General features: G+C 43.7%; 1 protein-coding gene across 2 annotated transcripts in view; it reads left to right on the forward strand.

The window, feature by feature from the left end:
• fam117bb (family with sequence similarity 117 member Bb) overlaps positions 1-18,591 on the forward strand; it is a 31,799-nt gene that overhangs the window by 10,221 nt on the left and 2,987 nt on the right. Inside the window, exons 3-7 of one of the 2 annotated variants that reach the window (XM_026912677.3) lie at positions 8,034-8,126; positions 10,107-10,220; positions 16,713-16,856; positions 17,414-17,627; positions 18,288-18,411. In XM_026912677.3, coding sequence (XP_026768478.2) covers positions 8,034-8,126; positions 10,107-10,220; positions 16,713-16,856; positions 17,414-17,627; positions 18,288-18,411 — 689 coding nt within the window. Of the gene's footprint in view, positions 1-8,033; positions 8,127-10,106; positions 10,221-16,712; positions 16,857-17,413; positions 17,646-18,287; positions 18,412-18,591 lie in introns of both variants that reach the window. The other variant, XM_026912676.3, reaches the window with a different exon arrangement.

The following is an 18,591-nucleotide window of genomic DNA, read 5'->3' on the forward strand; positions in this document are numbered from 1 at the left end:
CAGATTACTTTTCAGCTACAAACTGAACATGTACCTGAGGAGAATAGAAAGAACCAGACCTTTGACAAGACTACCCACGTCCCATGCAGTGTCTGTGCGCTGTACGTCTCTGTCTTACAGCCAGCTTTGTTGCCTTTTAACAAGAAAGGGCTTTTTGTCATGCTAATCCCCCCATCATGACTGACGGCCTGAAAATTGCTGCCATTTTCTGTCTCTAGTATGTTCCAAAAGGCCCTCGGTGAACTTGGCCCTTGCGCATTGACATACCTTCTGCTGCCTGCAGAAAGTAAGCCATGTGTGAATTATGGTTGTACTGAGGGAAATTTGTCTATGGGAGCAGAGCAAGCCATGGCAGAGCAGGAGACGGATTTAAAAGGTGGGATTGTGCACAGAGTGCTAGTTTTTTTTCTGCTGCCAGCCTGGTCCCTGCATTTCACCTCGGGCTCACTTTTACACAGCAGCTGTTGGCTCAGTGTGAAAACTGCTCAGAAGTATTGAAATATAGCTCTTTTGTGCTTCAACTGTTTTCTAGAACATTCTGTGTATCATGTGGCTTATACACATGTAAGTTGGGAGCTTGCCAAGGCAGCCTTACAGATGTCCTTTTGTGTTTATGCAGCAATATATGGAGAGGCAAATGACAGGAAATGCAAATCCTGCTATTTCCATATTTCAAACGGCAAGTTTTTTTTTTTCCTTCTTCTTCTTTTTTTCATTTTCAGTCTCAACCTGTAGCCCAAGCTGATACTTGTTTTATTCCTTCTTTTGTAAGACAGTCATGGGAGTGTCAATTTCCACCCGAAGAGTTTCTCTTTCACTGACTTTCTTTCTCCCACCATTATGTTTATTAACCACCATTTGTAACTTCCTTTCTGAGTATCCACTTGCAGACAGGCGTTACATCACAGCCCAGGCCTCTCCTCATGACCTGGGCACCAAAGCAAGCCTAAACGCATGGCATGCACATAAAGAGCTCATTGTCTCTCTAATAATCTACTCTGAGCAGAGCCCAACTGTAACTGCAACCAGCTCTCACACACACTGTTCATTGAATAAGGGAAAAATAATCAAACCTTTGCTGCATTGTGATTATGGCTTGAAAGATTCTACACCAATGCCTACAATGTCATAACTGGAGTTTTACTTAGGCTGAACTGGGTTAAATGGAAAAAGGAACACACATTTCAGTGAAAAATACGAGGCCAGGACTGGATGCCAAATTCCTGCATGAATGCATTTTTAAATTAAGCTCTTCAATACACATCTGGGCCAAATCCCAAATGATATGTGCTTATTACTTAAGTTATAACATGATGGCACAAGTGGAAATTAATCACTGTTACCACGCTTGGTTTGTTAAAAACACCCTCAAATTGTACTCCATTTCCTTTGCTGTACAAACTCCCATGCTAACTCTTCTGTAACAGTGAGATAGATAGATAGATAGATAGATAGGTAGATAGATAGATAGATAGGTAGATAGATAGGTAGATAGATAGATAGATAGATAGATAGGTAGATAGATTGATTACAAAGATGTTCTGTCGCACTGAATAGGGGAATCTGATAAATGATGTATCTGTTATTTTTATAGGAAATGAGACTAAAACTAGAATGCGGCAACATTAAACATTGAAATTTTATTGCTTTATAATATGTAAATATTAGGAAAAGTCAAATAGTCAAACAGTGATTTAATTGTCAGTATTTATATATAAATAGGTTATCGAAAAACTGAAATGTATCCAGATGCATGAGGGACAATTTCTTTCACATGCTGGCAACCTGAATTGAAAACAAATGAAATCATGAGGTGTCTAGTGATTTCCACATGTACTATTCACTTCTATTTAAAGTCTGATCAGATATATGGAGCACTACAGAAATCTGAAAGATTTCAAATCATTTTGTAGTGCACATGCTCGCTCTGGTTGGCTGTGTGAAATTTGGTCAGTAGATTTGGTGGAAAGGCCACTGAGGGCACAGAGCAGGGACAGAGGAGCACATCACAAAGCATGGCACAGCTGCAAAACAAGTGACAGCGATTTGTGTGTGTATGCGGCAGAGAGAGAGAGAGAGAGAGAGTGTGTGTGTGTGTAACCCTGTCTCGCGTCAGTCGTGGTCTTGGCAGTCCTAGCAGCCAGATGCTCCCCCCTGCTCTGTGCAGTGTGTGTGTCGCTGTAAAGTCGCCACAGCTGCTGAACAGAGCGGTGCTTGTGCGCTCGGCCAGGCAGCCACGCTGGAAATCTTAAAATCGTGGGAAGGAGGAAGTGATGTCTGGCGCTCGGCCTGGACTCTAAGAACGGCCCGGGAGCGCAACAGCTCAGCCATGCACCGCACACACAACGGAGTCAGTCACAGCACAGCAGCGCTGAAAGAGGACCTCGCTGACACGCAAACACACACACACACACACACATGCAGGAGCCGCAGCAGCAGCCACAGAGAAAGCATGTTCATTATTTATCATCTTCAGTCCACTATGTGCACAGATAGGCACGTCCCAAGCTGTGTTTGAACTTTCATTAGGGGAAAAGTGAAATTATACGGTGGAGGAGAGAATCACAAATAGAGTGAATGAGCCTTAGCTATGACTAAATCATAACCACTAAGAATGAAAGGCAGGGAAAGAATGGGTTGCTATGCAGGGGCAAAGCTTAACCATTTTACACAGGGTGGTTAATGTATGACAGGAAGTTGTATTGGATTCATACAGGGGGGCGAGGCATAGTTTTACCTGTTTGTTGTATTGTAGCATCCATTTTATAAGTGTGTTTGGTTGATTCAGCAGCTCAAGGTCTAGAAATATCACTTGCCTTGGTTGGCTAGTTGTTTGCATTCTGAATTTCTAAATCAATAAGCACATTGTGTTTATAATATTTCTTGTCGTTGGAATTCAGGTGATAAGCTCCGTAGAGGGGTGTGGTTTGTGCCACTCTGTACATCCTCTCCCACACTATCCATAGACTTCACATCCATGTTGTGGCATCAAGTGATGTTTATCCATAAATTCTAACGTCGTTAGCAACTTTGATGATAACCTAGCAAACTCCTGCAGTGTGAAAAACGTTTGTTTTGCCCTGCATTTCTAGTGTGGGCAAATAGAGGAAGTAAGTAAGGGCTTTGGTTTCTTTGGATTGGAAGTGTGCCAGCATATGCAGGGGATCCCACTGGGTTACAAAACACACACCTGCATTACTGTCCATATGGGGCATTTCATTGAACAAGGCATTACTGTCACTAAGCTCTGCTTAAACCTGCCTCTGACATTTACCATGGCTACCAAAGGAAATATTTGGGCTCTTGTAGTGTTTCAAATGAAAGCTGTATTTAACATGAAGTATTTTTCCTTATGGAGATCAGTAAAAAAGTTGACAGTACTGTTTAGAGTATACACAGATACATGCACACAGGAAGAGAGTGAGGCAGCTCTTACAGACAGAGGGCGTCCACAGGGAATAAGACGGAGTGGTGGGGGAAAACAGCAAGTTGAGGGAGTGCAGTGTAAAAAAGTAAAAATAAGGTACACAGCGGACAAGGTCACTGGCAGAGAAAGGTGTGGTTAATTCGGAGAGGATGTAATGTAGTGGAATGAGAATAGTTTTAAAAAAAAAAGGCTAACTGGATGTGCAGTGTAGCACATTGTGTGTCTGTATATCACATAATTAAAGGAAATTTCTCCATTAAAAGACATTAAATCTGTTTGTGTTGAAATATATTTGAGGTGATTAGCGATTTGTTGCTTGGTAATGTATGTTTGGTGTTCCTGTAAGAAGTTAGCCATTGTGTGCTGCGCTGACATCACAAGGGGACATTGCTAGCGCAGTTACAATGGTGTTTCATAGAAGAAAACAAATTCTTAAACATAAGGTATAGCCTTCAGGTTTTTGCTGTTAGCTCCTAAAAACAAAAGAGCAAGAGCTTCTTAGAGAGAGCAAACATTGGACTCAAAGTTCCACAATGCAATGCAGCTGTACAGCATGGTTACACTGAGTTAGCGCTCAGGTATTTAACACTCTACAAGCTGACAAGCACGATGGTGCTGACGGCGATATTAGCTTGAAAGTTGACGCTGATCTGTTTGAGCAGAGTGTACAGATGAGGAGGAGAGACAGCTGAACAGTCTAAAGGTCTAAAGCGCTGCTGCATCACTTTCTTTAAGTAGAGATGAATCCCAGTGGTACCTCTATCAGTGGGTAGTCGAAAGGCATTATGGTTAATGTGGGAAACTGTTAACCAAAGTGAAAATAGGCTAACATGATGATGAAAGAACTTCAACCCAAAGAAGATATCTCAGTATTTCATTCTAAAATAAATCTTGGCTGCAACTGATGATCACATGTTAACAATAAAGAATACACAATAATACACAAGGGTGAAGTTTTTTCTGCAGTAGCATACAGTACTCGTACACACACTCCCCTCAGCCATGGCAAGCCTGAGCTGGGCTTGTCTTAGGGCTATTGACAAACAGATCTCGTGGCCGAGGATGACAGGACGAGCCTCACTGCATGTTTGTCATGATTTGCAACAACCAAGGCCAAAGGAAAGTGTGTCAACACGTCCCGCTGATGAATGACTATAGTGATCGGTTAACTTTGCAAGGGCGTGGGTGTGTAGGAGAAGCAGACAATATGTGTAAGGGACACACTGTGTGGGAAAAGTTCACAATCATGAACTCCTTACGTAAGCTGTGGAAGAAAGGTAGGAGTGTGAGTGTATTAGGTGCTGTGCCTTTTCTCCAGGCCTGCTGGGTTTCAGTGAAGTATTAGTGCCCAATTGAAAAGGATATGGCTGGGTATGAGTGAAGCCCTGTGCTAGTCTGAGCTTTGTTACAGCTGTCCCAGCATGCTGCTGGGTCTGGACATGCTTCACTCGATATTCCATCTGTAGACTAAGGGAAAGAAATTTATATGAAAAAAAAAGATGTATAAATCTCAGAGTGAGAGAATGAAACTGGGAGATGCTTGTTTGATCTGAATGCGATCCCATCACTTGGTAAACAGTTACACTGGCATCCCTTTTTTCCGTCTGCTTTAGGTTAATGCTGTCATGTCACTTAAGATGTCTGGTACTGATATTTTAATTCCATTCATGAGACACTGTTGAACCAACGACAAGCGACTGGGACACACTTGCACCTCCTGAAGAGCTGGTTTTCCAGAAATGCACAATTTCTTTCTGGATTGCAGTGGAGTGTATAATGCAGTTCTCACGAAATATATAACACGATAAATGTTATCAAGTAAATGATGAAGTAATACAGAAGTAAATTTGAGTTGATAATTAATTATAATTATAGTTAATAGATAGATAATATAGTTATAGATAATTATAGTTACACTGCTACATTAGTAGGTTTTGAGCTAGCTAATTAACTGGGCTCATATAGGTTTGTACTGCGTATATCCTTTTTTTTTTGGTTGTTGTTGCTGTTATTTAAAACCACCTCCCCCTTTTTTTTTTCAGTTTAACCAGCTGAAAAGCGAGAGTAGACATTGAGCTAATGTGGGTTCCTGTGTATGCAGGTAGTTAGTCGTTAGCTTTAAGTTCTGCTGTCTGTGTGAAACGTGAATTCCCCGCAATGTTTGAGTGCGAAGTAGGTAAAGAGATGAAGCTAGTTACCAATGGGATCTTGCATAACAGTCTGTAGAGCAACAGCTGTTGGTTTTATAGCAGTGCCCTCTGTGCATATCTTAATGCTTTTCATATTTTGAGGCAGATATGAGTGGAATGTGAGTCTTCTGTGGTGATTTCTTTTAATGTCTGTATGGGCTTGTCAGGCCCGGTCGTTATCCGATTGCAAGTACAACGACAGGCCATGCCATGTTCTCCGGGGGTGCGATACATGATGGATTGTGGGTGCGTTATTGTCTAAAGCCGCAGGTAAACCACACACAACTTGTGGTCGCTCTTGGAGGGGAGAGACCAGAACTTTCCAAGGGGTGTTTGTGTATGAGAGAGAAACAGTAATTATGCTGTTGTGAGAGAAAAACGGTACTTTGGCATGCTCTTTCTGTGCAGTGATGCAAGATATTGATTGAAGAAGCATTTGAGGATATGGCCTACATGAATATCTGAAGTCCCTCACTTGAGCAAGGCCAAGATGGTCTCATATTACTCACAGCTGTGCACATAAAACACAACACTCATAAGCTTTGTTTAGAATCGGAGGCTTCTTTGTGGTTCAGATATAGCTGAGTCATTCCCATAAACTCTGTTCTACCATCCCTGATGTTCTTATCCTTGCATTGCAGGCAAATCGCTCTCAATATGCGTGCGTGCGTGTGTGTGTGTGTGTGTGTGTGTGTGTGTGTGTCAGACAGTGTCAGAGGTGTGTGTAATTATCTTGTGCAGGAATGAAGTTTAACTGTTTAAGATCAGGGTCTATCGTGTGTTAAATGCTATGTTAGATATATATCTATATATATTGTGTGTATGTGTGTGTGCGTGTGTGTGTCTGTGGCCGGTTCTACAGGCCCAGGCTGGTTGTCAGAGTGACTTCTTACCCCAAACAATACTACAGAGGAACACTGAGCTAGGTAGTGCCCAGCCCTGAGATTTTAGACGATAAGCCGAACGTTCAGGTTGCTGTGAGAAGCGTGGGGAATAGGAGGAAAGCAGTTACTTCGCTGTCTAGCAAGCCAGCCTACAAATGTAATAGCCTGTGGTAATAATCCATGGAAAAAATAAAATGCTTTATTTTTTCCTCCTAAAGAAAGTGTACTGATGATTTTAGGACTTTCAGGGTTGAAATTACAGTGCACCACACTCTAATATATTACTGATGCAGGCAATCCTGTTTCTTTGTAGAGGTTTTACATTTTTCTCCCAATTTTTGCCAAATTCCTGCCCACCAGCTAGCTCCTCCACAGCAACCCTGGGAGGGTGAAAGCTAATATGCTTTCTCTGAAACACATAAAGCCAGTCACCACATTACTTCTATCTACTTAGGCAGTATGGTGGTGCAGCAACTAGTGTACCCCTGGTCTCAGCTCCGGGGTTCCCGGTTCAATCCTGAGCTCAGGGGACTGTTTGTGTGGAGTTTTGCATGTTCTCCCCATTGTCTGCATGGGTTTTCTCTAGGTTCTTTGATTTCTTCCCTTCTCCCAAACATGCTGGTAGGTGCATTGGCAACTCAGAGTTCCTCCTAGATGTGAGTGAATTTATGAATGAGTGTGTATGGTCCCCTGCTATGGAATGAGACCCATCCGGGGTGTATTCCTGCCTCATGGCCAGTGTTCCCGGGATAGGTTCCGGATCCAGGATAAAGAGATTACTGAAGATGGAAAAGTGAATGCTGCTTATGCAACATTCAGGGCAACTGAACACCCTTTGAGGCGAGTGCTAATTTCCTCTTTCATGTACATAAGCTCACTGAGGCCTGATTTGACCAGAAGAGAGGAATGCTATTCTTCACCCACAGAGCAGGACAGTTATGTTCTCTTGGACTTTCAGCCAGTGAAGGCTGTATCTACTCAGCAGAAGTTTACTGATTTTTATCAACCCCACCTCAGATAAATTTGTGTGTGTGTGCGCATATGGACAGAGCCCACAGAGCCCATGTTTTTCATCGCATTGTGTGTTTCTCGAGTGGATCCGATAGAGAAGTTGCGGTGCTGTACTGTAGACAGGATCATTGCAGCTTTGTATTTTGGAAGAAAACACAAATGTGGAAGCAGCAACAAGTGTGTAGATACCCTATCCCCCTAAAGGCCTTCAGTTTTCCTGCTGTAACTGCGTGTGTCTGTGTGTTGGGCGTGTCTGTGTGTTTGCGTGTGTGAACCTACAAGAAGAGAGTGTTCTTGTTCAGTGAGCAAAGGCGGGTGCGTGCTTTTTTATGACCGTGTGTTACCTGAGCAGTTGATGTACCACTGCGAGGATGTATACACACCACGATTGCACAGATGGTGTCAAACTGGGAGACTATAAATGTTTGCCATGCTGTAAACTTGAGTTCCATACGTATTGATTTCTCTGTCTGTCTTCTCTCTCTCTCTCTCTCTGTCTCTCTCTCTGTCTCTCTCTCTCAGACCCCCAGTGCCTGGGCAGATGAAAACGAGGAGAAGAGGCGGAGCTCTCACCAGCGCTCAGCGTCCTGGGGCAGCACTGACCAGCTTAAAGAGGTCAGGACGCCATTTTCCTCCCCCACTCTCTTGTATTCAGGACGAAGCCGGTGCTCTGTCTCGATCTCCCAGCGTTCATTGGGGTGCAGACGCACGGCAGCGTGCTGGGAGGAGACCGTGTCAGAATTAGAATAGAGAAGGGTTCAGCGAGGCACAACCAGCATGGTGTCACCTCAAATTATAATAATGCCACTCTTCCCATATGGATGTGTTGACACCCTGCTCTTCCCCTGTCATACCCCCTTCAGCAGGGGTTCCCAGTTTTAACAGCTAGGGAAATTTCCATGGAGTCCATTATGATGAGAGCAAGGATTTGTTTTACGAATATAATCTAACAATAAAATACAATGCAATTATAAGTTTCTATCAGACGATTTTTTCCTTAAAGCCATAAAGTTTTGATTCTCCAAAAATCAAACAGTGCCACTACTACAACCCAGAGTATCATCCAGGACAGATCCAATATTTGTTAGTTACTAATTATTAAAATGAGGCATTTCACTTCACTTTAAAAACTGGATGTAATATGTTAATAAGGTAGCTCACATTTATACATGTGGAAGTTACTACTTCCTTTAAGAAACACATGAGTGTGACTGGCATCATTTTAAACCCATTCAGTTTAAGGGACCAGTCAGTATAACTCAGAAACAACTATAACAGCTTTGGCAATAGATGATAGTGAACTACACTGCTGTCACGTCATTAAAAAAAGATTTGGTTAAATCATGGACCCTCTGGTTATACGTCAGAGACTCCAGGGGGTCCGCGGACCCCACGTTGTGAACCACGCCTCTATAGCAGCTTTATAAACTGCTCTAACTATTCAGCTTTTCATTCCTGTCCTCTGCTGTTTTATCTCTCTTCTTCTTTTCTCTTCCTCTGTCTCTCCAACGAGAGTTCCTCCCTCCCCCCTTGTCACGGTGCTGATTAATTCCACATCCTGTGCAAGCGGTGGAATATCTGCCCGATGTACGACCTTGCGCCGCATTACGTTCCTTGACTCCTATACCCCGAGTGCACTGCTTCACATTCACATCCAGCTTCAATTGAGTTAATCATTCTCCTCCCAGTCACTGGGTCAGATGTGTTCTCACACACACACGCACACACACACGCACGCACGCACATGCGCACACACTCTGTAGTGCAACTACAAACTATACAGCGCTCCTCTCTGACGCAGCCAGCAGGTCTCCTCCTGACCCAGCGCTGGCCTGCTCTGCACTGCCACACACACACGTGCGCACACACATACATACACACGCGCACACACACACACACACACACACACACACATGCACAAAGCCCACACAGACCTATTGAGGCCTGCTGGCGCGAGAATGCGTCTTTGGGAGTTAGCGATTCTGCAAGCCATTGTGCTGGGGCTGAAAGAGATTACGCGAACGTGTCATTAGCTTCTCCACTCCCTGCCATTACTCATTTATTGATTAAATGAGCCAGGCACTTCATTTCAGCCGGATATCTGATCTCTTCCAGCCGTACACCTTCCCCTCGCGCCTCAGTATGCAAGGATGAGAGGTTGTATAGCAAGGATAGTGAGCAAGAAAGTGCATGTATTTTTGTTTTGTGTCTTGCATGGAGCCAAGAGACTGGGATTATATAATTGTATGTTCCCATGTGTACATGTGTTTTGTGTGTATGTGTGTGAGGTGCAGTGTAGCAATGGTGCCTAAGGTAATGACAGAAGAATGCAGGGAGCCTGTGCTGGCTGCATGGGGTCTCATGCCTTTCTCTGTGCTTTCTTTATTTCAGACTTTTCATGTGGAAGAACACAGCTCTCCATGCACATACATACACCGTGTTTACGTGGCCTTACTTTGTCTGTTTTATATGATTTTACCTCCGTGCATGGCTATCTGAGTGATGGGAAACAGGGAGACACTGCTGAAGGCTGAAGCCATTTTGAAATAGAGGTTAGTGACAAGTATGCTAACAATGTTTCTTTCTCTCTCTCAGATTGCTAAGTTGAGGCAGCAGCTCCAGCGCAGTAAGCACATCAGTCGGCACCATCGTGATAAGGAGCGCAAATCCCCCTTCAATGGCAACCATGCCGCCATTAACCAATCACAGGTGAGCTCACTCTCTCTCTCTCTCTCTCTCTCTTTCTCTCTGTCACTTTGTCTGATCTTGTTAGAGGAGGGACGTTTCTGTGTTGCTGTGTTGCCAGTTGCTACAGTGACCCAGCAAACTCCATTGTATTTCTGTCTCGTTTTCTCAACACTGTCCTTCCCGTTCTCCATTTCGCCCTTCCTATTTTTTTTTTTCTTCAGTTTTGTCTGTCTGTTCTCGCTTGCTTGTTCTCTTTATGCATTTCTCTCTCTGTCTCGTTCTCACACCACGCTGAAGTGAAGCAGCTGTGTATCTCTCTTGGTTTAGATGAAGTATCATAAATCACTCTAGTGTTATGAAAGTTTCTGAAAGTACCGCATAAGCACAAATAGGTTTCAGAAGGTCGTGATGGATGATGCAGTATGGGATATGGCCACGCTGGGATAAACTAAAGCTTAGTTTGGGCTGAGGACCCCCGCTTCCCTACACACACGTGTGCGCGCACACACAAACACACAGTCCCAACTAGATTGTTTATAAATGCTGTATCCTTAATGAACTGCCAGAATGCATAATAGCCATGTTAATTACTCCATCACGTCTGGTAATAGACACCACACGCACACACACTCACACACGCTCACACATAAAGAGACTGAAAAGTGCTGGTGAGAGTGAATGAGAGTGCAGGACAGCCGTGTGTGAGGTTTGATCTGCGAGTGTGTGTGTTGGGGCTTAATCAGCAAGGCCAGGTGCAAGCATGAAGGCTCTCGAGTGTGAAAGGCTTCTCTTCATGAGCAGGGAATTAGTGAATAAATTACGGCGATCACATTTGGGTCGGTCTTGCTCCCTTTTTTTTGTCTCTGTGTGTGTGTTTTGTGTTTGCTCATGAATTAGGCCTGCGTGTGGCAAACGTCCTGCACGCCTGCTCTGTACTGTACTATAGCTGCCAGCCGGTCAATTAAAGGCCGCCCTCTGTCCGGCTGTCCCTCTCTGTGGGTGTCGGGTGAGGGAGACGAGCTTGTTGTGTGGCTACCTTTTTGTCTGAGTGCTAACTAAAGCACCATCTGTCGCTCCACCGTATTGAGCTTGGCCCTACTGTACCGAGCCGATCCTTCTGATTTCCAAGAAACACAAATACCAAGCTCAGAACGCTCATGGGTTGAATTGGTTCTGCCAGGAACAAGAGTGTGTCATTAGGCCTCGCGCAGGGTGTAGTGCAGAGAGGACAGGAATGCTGGGTTGTTTTAGGAGAGCGCTTAGCTAGTTGTTTTTGGTTCAAACTTTCAAGGAAGTTTTTACAGTGCTGCCTGGATGAGAAAACACATGGAAAGTTGGGGGTTTCAGTTCCAATAAAGCATGTCTGACTTGAGGTAATATAGTCACAAAATGCACAAATTAATGCCTTAATTATTCTCTGCAGTGAGTATTTTTTATTTGCCATTGCTGCCAGATCTATATAGTGGTATAGCGGGAGTTTTTTTTTTTCTTCATGGAGACTTTATCGTCTCAGTGAGGTTTATTTGCTTGGGGGTTCCTTGTCTAAAGCTGCTCTGCTTCAAATTAGGCCTAATGGAAAGCAGGTGAGAACTGGCTGTATAACCACGCTAATTCTACCAGACCGAAGTTTATTTGGACCAGAGGGACACAGGGGCTCTAATTCAGTGTCATAGCTGAGTTTTGGCTGAGCTGCATTTGTATGGACATTATGGTAAAAATACCATATAGTGATATTTCAGGATATTTTTACAATATACAATGTTTCATTTTGCAAAGCAGTAGTGCCATATTCAGAAAGTAGGAAAAAAGTGAGTTCAGTAATGTTTACATACTGAGGTTAAATAAGGAAGAAAACTTAAACTGGTTCTCAGACTTCACTAACATTGTTGACATTTTTTCTTGGATTTAAGTGAAGACGTTTTTTTTGTTGTAACTTGACTCTGGTATGTTATTTAAGATGCCACTCGAACTTGACTTGGACTTGAAAATTTTCATGAATTCTCATTGCTCTGACTACATAGGCAACCTAAATAGTGTTTTTGTTTTTTTTTTTTAAACATTACATAATATGACTTTACAGCTTACTATAAGTCGTTAAGTAGCCAAAATGCCCTCTCCCACTGCATGATCCTATACAGGGTATCAGCTTTAGGATTTTGGACTTGATTTGCATGTGGGACTGAGATGACTTAAACTCAAGTTGGATTTGTGAACTGCTGACTTCAAACTTGAACGTACCCCTAGTGTATACACAGTATAGAGAAGGTTAATGTGGAGTGTTCCACAGTATTTGCCTCTTTTTCTAATAATACATAAGTAGTCTTGCCTGTTCAAATCTCTGTGTGTATATTCCACTCTGACACAAACTGCCACACCTGCCCTAATCAGAGGGGCACCTACTCTTTCTCACCCACACACCATCCCCCACCCGCTCATATGAGGAGTTGTTTCATACACTGAAGTGGAGGTGCAGCCTGAAAGGACACACAGCATGACCCCTTGGAGGTGTAGGGGGGCAACGTGGGCAAGTGTGCATGTGTGTGCACCAGTGCTTGTTTTGCCTGTGCTGGGGGCAGGGTAAGAGGTGACAGCAGTGCAGAAGCCCTGTCCTGTTGGAGGTGTGTAAATTTGAGGTTTGCGGCTTAACAACAAACAGCTCTATCAGTGTAACTGGGCATGACACTCTGCTAAAGTACTGCACAAGGTGTGTGTGTGTTTAAGTGCTAATCATTTCAGGGGCGTTAAAAGTCCACACACATGCTTTTATTGTCCAAGGCCCAAACCAACATGGCTGCAGGGTAGACTAAAGGCTTCTAACACACACACACACACACACACACACACACAACCTATGCTGTTTTTCCATTCACTGTCCACTGAGTCTTATGTTACTCAGCTGCTTTGTCAGAAAATCAATGATTTTCCATTGCAGCCTGATCTTTCCTACCACATAAGAAAATGTCTGAGCATAGTTGGAGCAAATCAAATGATTTCCTGTGTGGAGATGAACTCCACAGCACCCACTAGTGTCTGAAACAAGAAGCCCCCAGGCCTTGGCTGTGCTGCTCTTGGCACGCTGGGGGGAAATGATGAAGCGCTCTGCACCGTTCCGCTCAAGTTTGATCCTATTGCAGTGCGAGGAATGAATTCCAATCCATCAGTGCCCCTCTTCTGTGGTTAGCTTGTGGTTTCACATGTGTTTTTCTTGGATTGCTGCATTCATGAGGAAGAGTGGGTCGTTTGATGGCTGGTGATTTGTTTCAGCATTTTATTCAGATAGCAGGCCACAACAGAGAGAACAGACTTGAATTTAGTCTAAACTATGCTAAACTGTTGCTGGGAATGCATGGGTGGTTTTGTAGTCAGGCTTATGAATGTGTAGCAAGTCTCTGGAGGAAGAGAGAGGAAGTGTGTGTGTGTGCGTGTGTGTGGTAGTGCCTTTGTATTCTTAAGGTTGTCCATAGTTCAGCTCTGGTAAACAGCCGTGGCCTCGTGAATCTCCTTCTTTTTATAAATGCCACGGTGGTGAAACGAGGCCGCGTGTGAATGTGCCTGTGGCAGCTATCAGAGCCAGGGGATGGTTCAAAGGGATTCTTCTATCTGACCTCCACATTTAAAGGCAGGGTGTAGTAACCAGAACAAACCCTGGAAAGAAAGACCACTCGCTTACTGCCAGTAAAAGCCTCACAACGACATAAATAAGCCCACTTTACCATTTAGGGCAGCTACACTTTGCTCCAACCTTGTGATGATTTATGCCGATTACAATTATTTCTAAACTTTCTCCACTTAATTACCTTGTGATATCAGCTTAGACCATGTACAGTACATAATAGGACTTTTTCATCCTAATCTCTCTTTATAATGTGTAGCATATGACCAATTACCATGGACAAGAATTCCAGGATTTCTCTGTACTGAGAAAAGAATAATAAAAAAAAAGTTTACTCAAAATCTCACTAATAATGGAACCCAAGGGCAGGCTCCATCAATAATCTTTTAAAATGAGCAATGTGAACTTCAAACTTAGTTACACTCCATCAATAAAGTGCTAGAATGAGACAGACATGTGAGAAAGTCATTGTTATGGAGTTTTGGCCAACTTTTAAACACTAGAGCAGCACTGTAAAAGTAATTCTGGTTATTTATTGCCTCTCTCAAAGGTTTTGTGGTGTCAGTGGGCCATCACACCCACACATCAATGTTAATAACACATAACCACAAATTCCTCCTTCTGAAAATGTAGTACCATCTCAAGAAGAATGAATGATAAGATTTTAAGCTGAATTTACTAATACCTTTGACTGAAAAATGCTAGGAGGAATTTTAGAGTCATGTTTTTCTCAGCGAGTTTTCAGCAAACAGGTTTTCCTTCTTGTCTCACTACAGGAAATGTGTTAAAAAGTGTGTTGTAACCATGCATATGCTGCAGATGCTGGCGATGGGGGTTACATTAATTTATAAACTGCTGGAGTATTTCTTTAACATGACAATTATCCTTTAAGTTGCATTTATGTACTGGAAGCCTCTAGAAATCAGGAATTAATTTTCAATATGCAACCGGAAAGGAAAATACAGAGCTGTCTACACCGCTGTAGCAGTCGTTTAAATATTATTAAAATTCTTGTTTGTGGTTATTGGACATACCCTGTTGATGTGGTGGATCGAAGTTGGAATAACTGTAGTGATCATTTAAAGTTTAACTATCTGTAGCCTTCTAAAGTCTTACTACTCATTTGTATCACACTCTGTGACTCCAGAAACCAGGAGCCACAGAGGCAGAATGGCTATTTATGAGCAAAAAGGGGCATTAACCCCAGTGTTCTCATGCCTCTCAGCCTCTGACCTCTCACAGTATACAAACAGCAGAGCACAACTCCCCCATGCGTTCAGTCGCACACTGCAGAGCTCAGGATCTGCGGTGTGCCGGCTACAGTGTAGTGCCTGGTGTCCAGTGCCCTTTGCTATAGTAATCACAAAGCGCTGGCCTTCCTGACCTTCATCCGCAGACCATCCTGATCAGATCAATGGCTTATAGTGTGGGAATGACCCAAAGGGCCACAAGCACTTTGTCTCATCTTGCATGCTAGTAAAGGCCCTGACACTTCAGACCAGCGGCAGTGCCCATGTCCCAGCACAGCTCGCCACTGGAAATTTGACACGTAAACAAATATTTGTCTCCTAGTGAGCAGTTGCTAGGAAGTTGCCAGGAGCTGGACAGCATCACTTAACCAGCTTATTGTTTTCGGGTGACCTCAGAGGTCAGGGTTTGGCACAGTGTCTGCCTGTTGGTTTTACACAGGTCCCATGTTGCATTACAAAGTACAGGAAATAGAAAAGAATGTACTCTGTGAGCTTTAAAATTGAAATACGCGATGTCTCGTTTATTTAAATACACATGCAGACACACTGTTCACCCAGAGGTCCCAGAAGGGTAAAGTTGTCCCGCACAGGGCGTGGTGTGGAGTGGTGTGGGGAGTTTAAAGAGGGCCTGGATGTATAGAGATGTTAATGAGGGTTCAGGGTGCATGCTGATCCTCCATGCTTAAAGAGACTGTCACGACGGGGCCACACAGCTCAGCCACATCCTCCTAATGCACCCACATTGTTCCCTTCACCCCTCAGCAAAGGGGGAGGGAGCCCGAGAAAGAGTGAGAGAGAGGTGGACGATTTCTGGGACAGGCAAAGCTGAAGGGGGAGGATGAAATGGAGAGAGGGTGTGGAATGTGGGAATGGTAGAAATGGAGAGAGGAGAAGAACTCAATGGAGGGAGGGAGCTGAGAGAGCGAGGCAATCACAGAGCATGAGCTGAGGACTGCACAGAGCAGAGGGGGTGGAAGCACAGAAACTGTAGGAAGACGAGAGAGTCCTGCTCTTAAGATGACCGGAAGTCGGCTCTCAGAAAAGGTGACGTTCTTCTTTTTTGCCATCTGATTCAGATGTGGTCACTAAAGTCCGGCATGTACATGTTTTAGATGGACGTGCGGATTTGTCCGGTTTGTCTCTATATGTCTGAATATAGCCAGGAGCTCTGTGGCTCAGCAAATCAGAGACAAGTATCAGAAGTCTGCCAGGGAGACAACGTTACATAACTCTGGTATCTGCAGAGAAAACACTACACCATGCTGCAGTGATAGCCTGCAGTCTGTGTGTCTGTGCAGATTTAATGTGCTGTCACATGCACCACTGTTAGCATATGCTTATTATACAATGATAAAATTTGTTTGTGGAGTGTAAGAGCTCAACTGGGCGTATGCTACCTCTTGTGTACACGTTTTCATAGTCCTGTCATTCATTATTTCCTCACCATGTTCCTTATCTCCTTCAGAAAGGACATCGCTTTCTCACACACAGACACACACACACACACACGCACACCACTTATGCACTCGCCCACACTTCAGAGCTTGCATTCTCAGAACATAGACATATAGATGCACTTTCACACAAACACATTTTTCTGCTTTCTCTTCACACTGCATCATGGCTCTGCTCTGAATGTTTGTTTTTCAGGCACCCATCCCAAAGAGCATCCTGATCCCCATCCCCATCTCCAAATCCTCCGTCTCGCGCTTCCGCAACAGCGTTGAGGGCCTCAACCAGGAGATTGAGCGCATCATTATCCGAGACTCAGGAGACAAAGATGAACAGTTTATTGTGAGTAGAAGTCACTGTTGTGTCACATAAACACAGTGTTGCGTTACACTGGGAGCTCTTGGGCTTTGAGCATGGAACATGTATGGGTTTGACTTAGTCATAGTGTACAGATACAGATCATGCTCTTAGAACAGAACATGCACATTACATCATGAGATTTTAAAAGTAAATACTTCAGCTTTATCTTCTGCTGTCTGAGAAGCCAATTGCAATGAAAACATTGCCTACCTTCCCTCTTTTGTCAAGCCTTACCTTACCCATGATGTTGAAACTATATGGCTCTTGTGTTGCCTAAGCACCTTTAGTTTGGCTGAGGACGGAGCTAATTTCTGTGCCAGAAAAATTCTAGCAAAAAACACCTAAAATGTATAAGTCAACCTGGCTTACTGCATGGCAATATTTAAAATTATAGCTTTTGGGCATTTTTGATATTATATGACTATTAGAGGCCTTGGAACACTTTTAAACATTAAACAGATTTAAACAAACTGCACCTTTAACTGCAGCAATGAGTGAGACTAGAAATGTCATTGTGTATATCGTTCCCCACTCTGCAGCCTCAGGATGCCCCTGATGGGCACCGTGCGCCGCCTCCACTGTGCCAGCGCAGCGCCAGCTCCCGCAGCATTGACACACAGACGCCCTCAAGCATCACTGTGGGCAGCAGCCATAGCAACAGCAGCAGTCGGTCCCAGTCTGTCTCACCCGCCTTCCTGAGCGTGCCCAATGAACCCTGCAGTGACAGCCCCTCTCCCAATGAGGAAACACTCAGTGAGTGTCGTGATAAAGGTACAACACACATGCACATGCACACACACAAATATTGTATCCTCCCTTTAGTGGTATAGTGTTTACTGGTGTCCATAGGCAGGTTTCCACCACAGCAACCCTTTCAGGAAATGTAGGCGTGGTTCCACATGAAATCAGGCTTGATTTTGGTTCTTTAATTACAGGAACTATTTAGTTTCTGCTTTAGAATAGGTACCTGAAACTATTAGGGTGGAGCTTGACATAGTAAATAGCACTGACTGGTCAAACACAAACTTCACAGAATAACTAACCCTTTTTACTTGCCATTTTTAAAAATCTACATTTACCGAAAACAAACAAGTGATTTCTACAGCTTGTTTTATACCAGAGGTGTCGTAGCACAACCAACAACAAGAATTCTCTTTGCTCAACAAAACTAACCAATGAAGTGCTTCATGTTTGATGGTGTCATACTTTTACTGATTGCTGAAATGCCATCTCTAATATGCCGTTTGTGTTATATGTATCACGGTAGGAGTGTAAATCAGGAACGTGTTCAGGAAGAGTTTGTTTCTCGTTCGGGTTTTTTTAGTGCCTTGTCGCACTGGTTTTGAGTTTAAATGTTAAGAACTAAGCAGTCATCTGTGGGGAAACTAACAGTAATGTGTATTCTGCTAACAGATTTGACTCCTGGATCTCCTCTGCCCAAGTACGCATCTTCTCCCAAGCCCAACAACAGCTACATGTTCAAACGTGAGCCTCCTGAGGGCTGTGAGCGTGTCAAGGTCTTCACTGAGGAAACACAGTCAGTACTCCTCCTGATACCCTCTTTATCATCTTTTTCTCTTTCCCACGTTTGTTTGTGGTTCTTTCTGCATCTGTTGGTCCTTGAAGTGATGACTGTGTATGGCTTTGATAGTGTCCTCAGTGCTGACTCAGTGTTTTTGACTGATTCTCACTGTCTTCTCCCTGTGCTCTCTGCGTG

Source organism: Pangasianodon hypophthalmus, chromosome 5 (genome assembly GCF_027358585.1).
Source record: "Pangasianodon hypophthalmus isolate fPanHyp1 chromosome 5, fPanHyp1.pri, whole genome shotgun sequence".
Lineage (NCBI taxonomy): Eukaryota > Metazoa > Chordata > Actinopteri > Siluriformes > Pangasiidae > Pangasianodon > Pangasianodon hypophthalmus.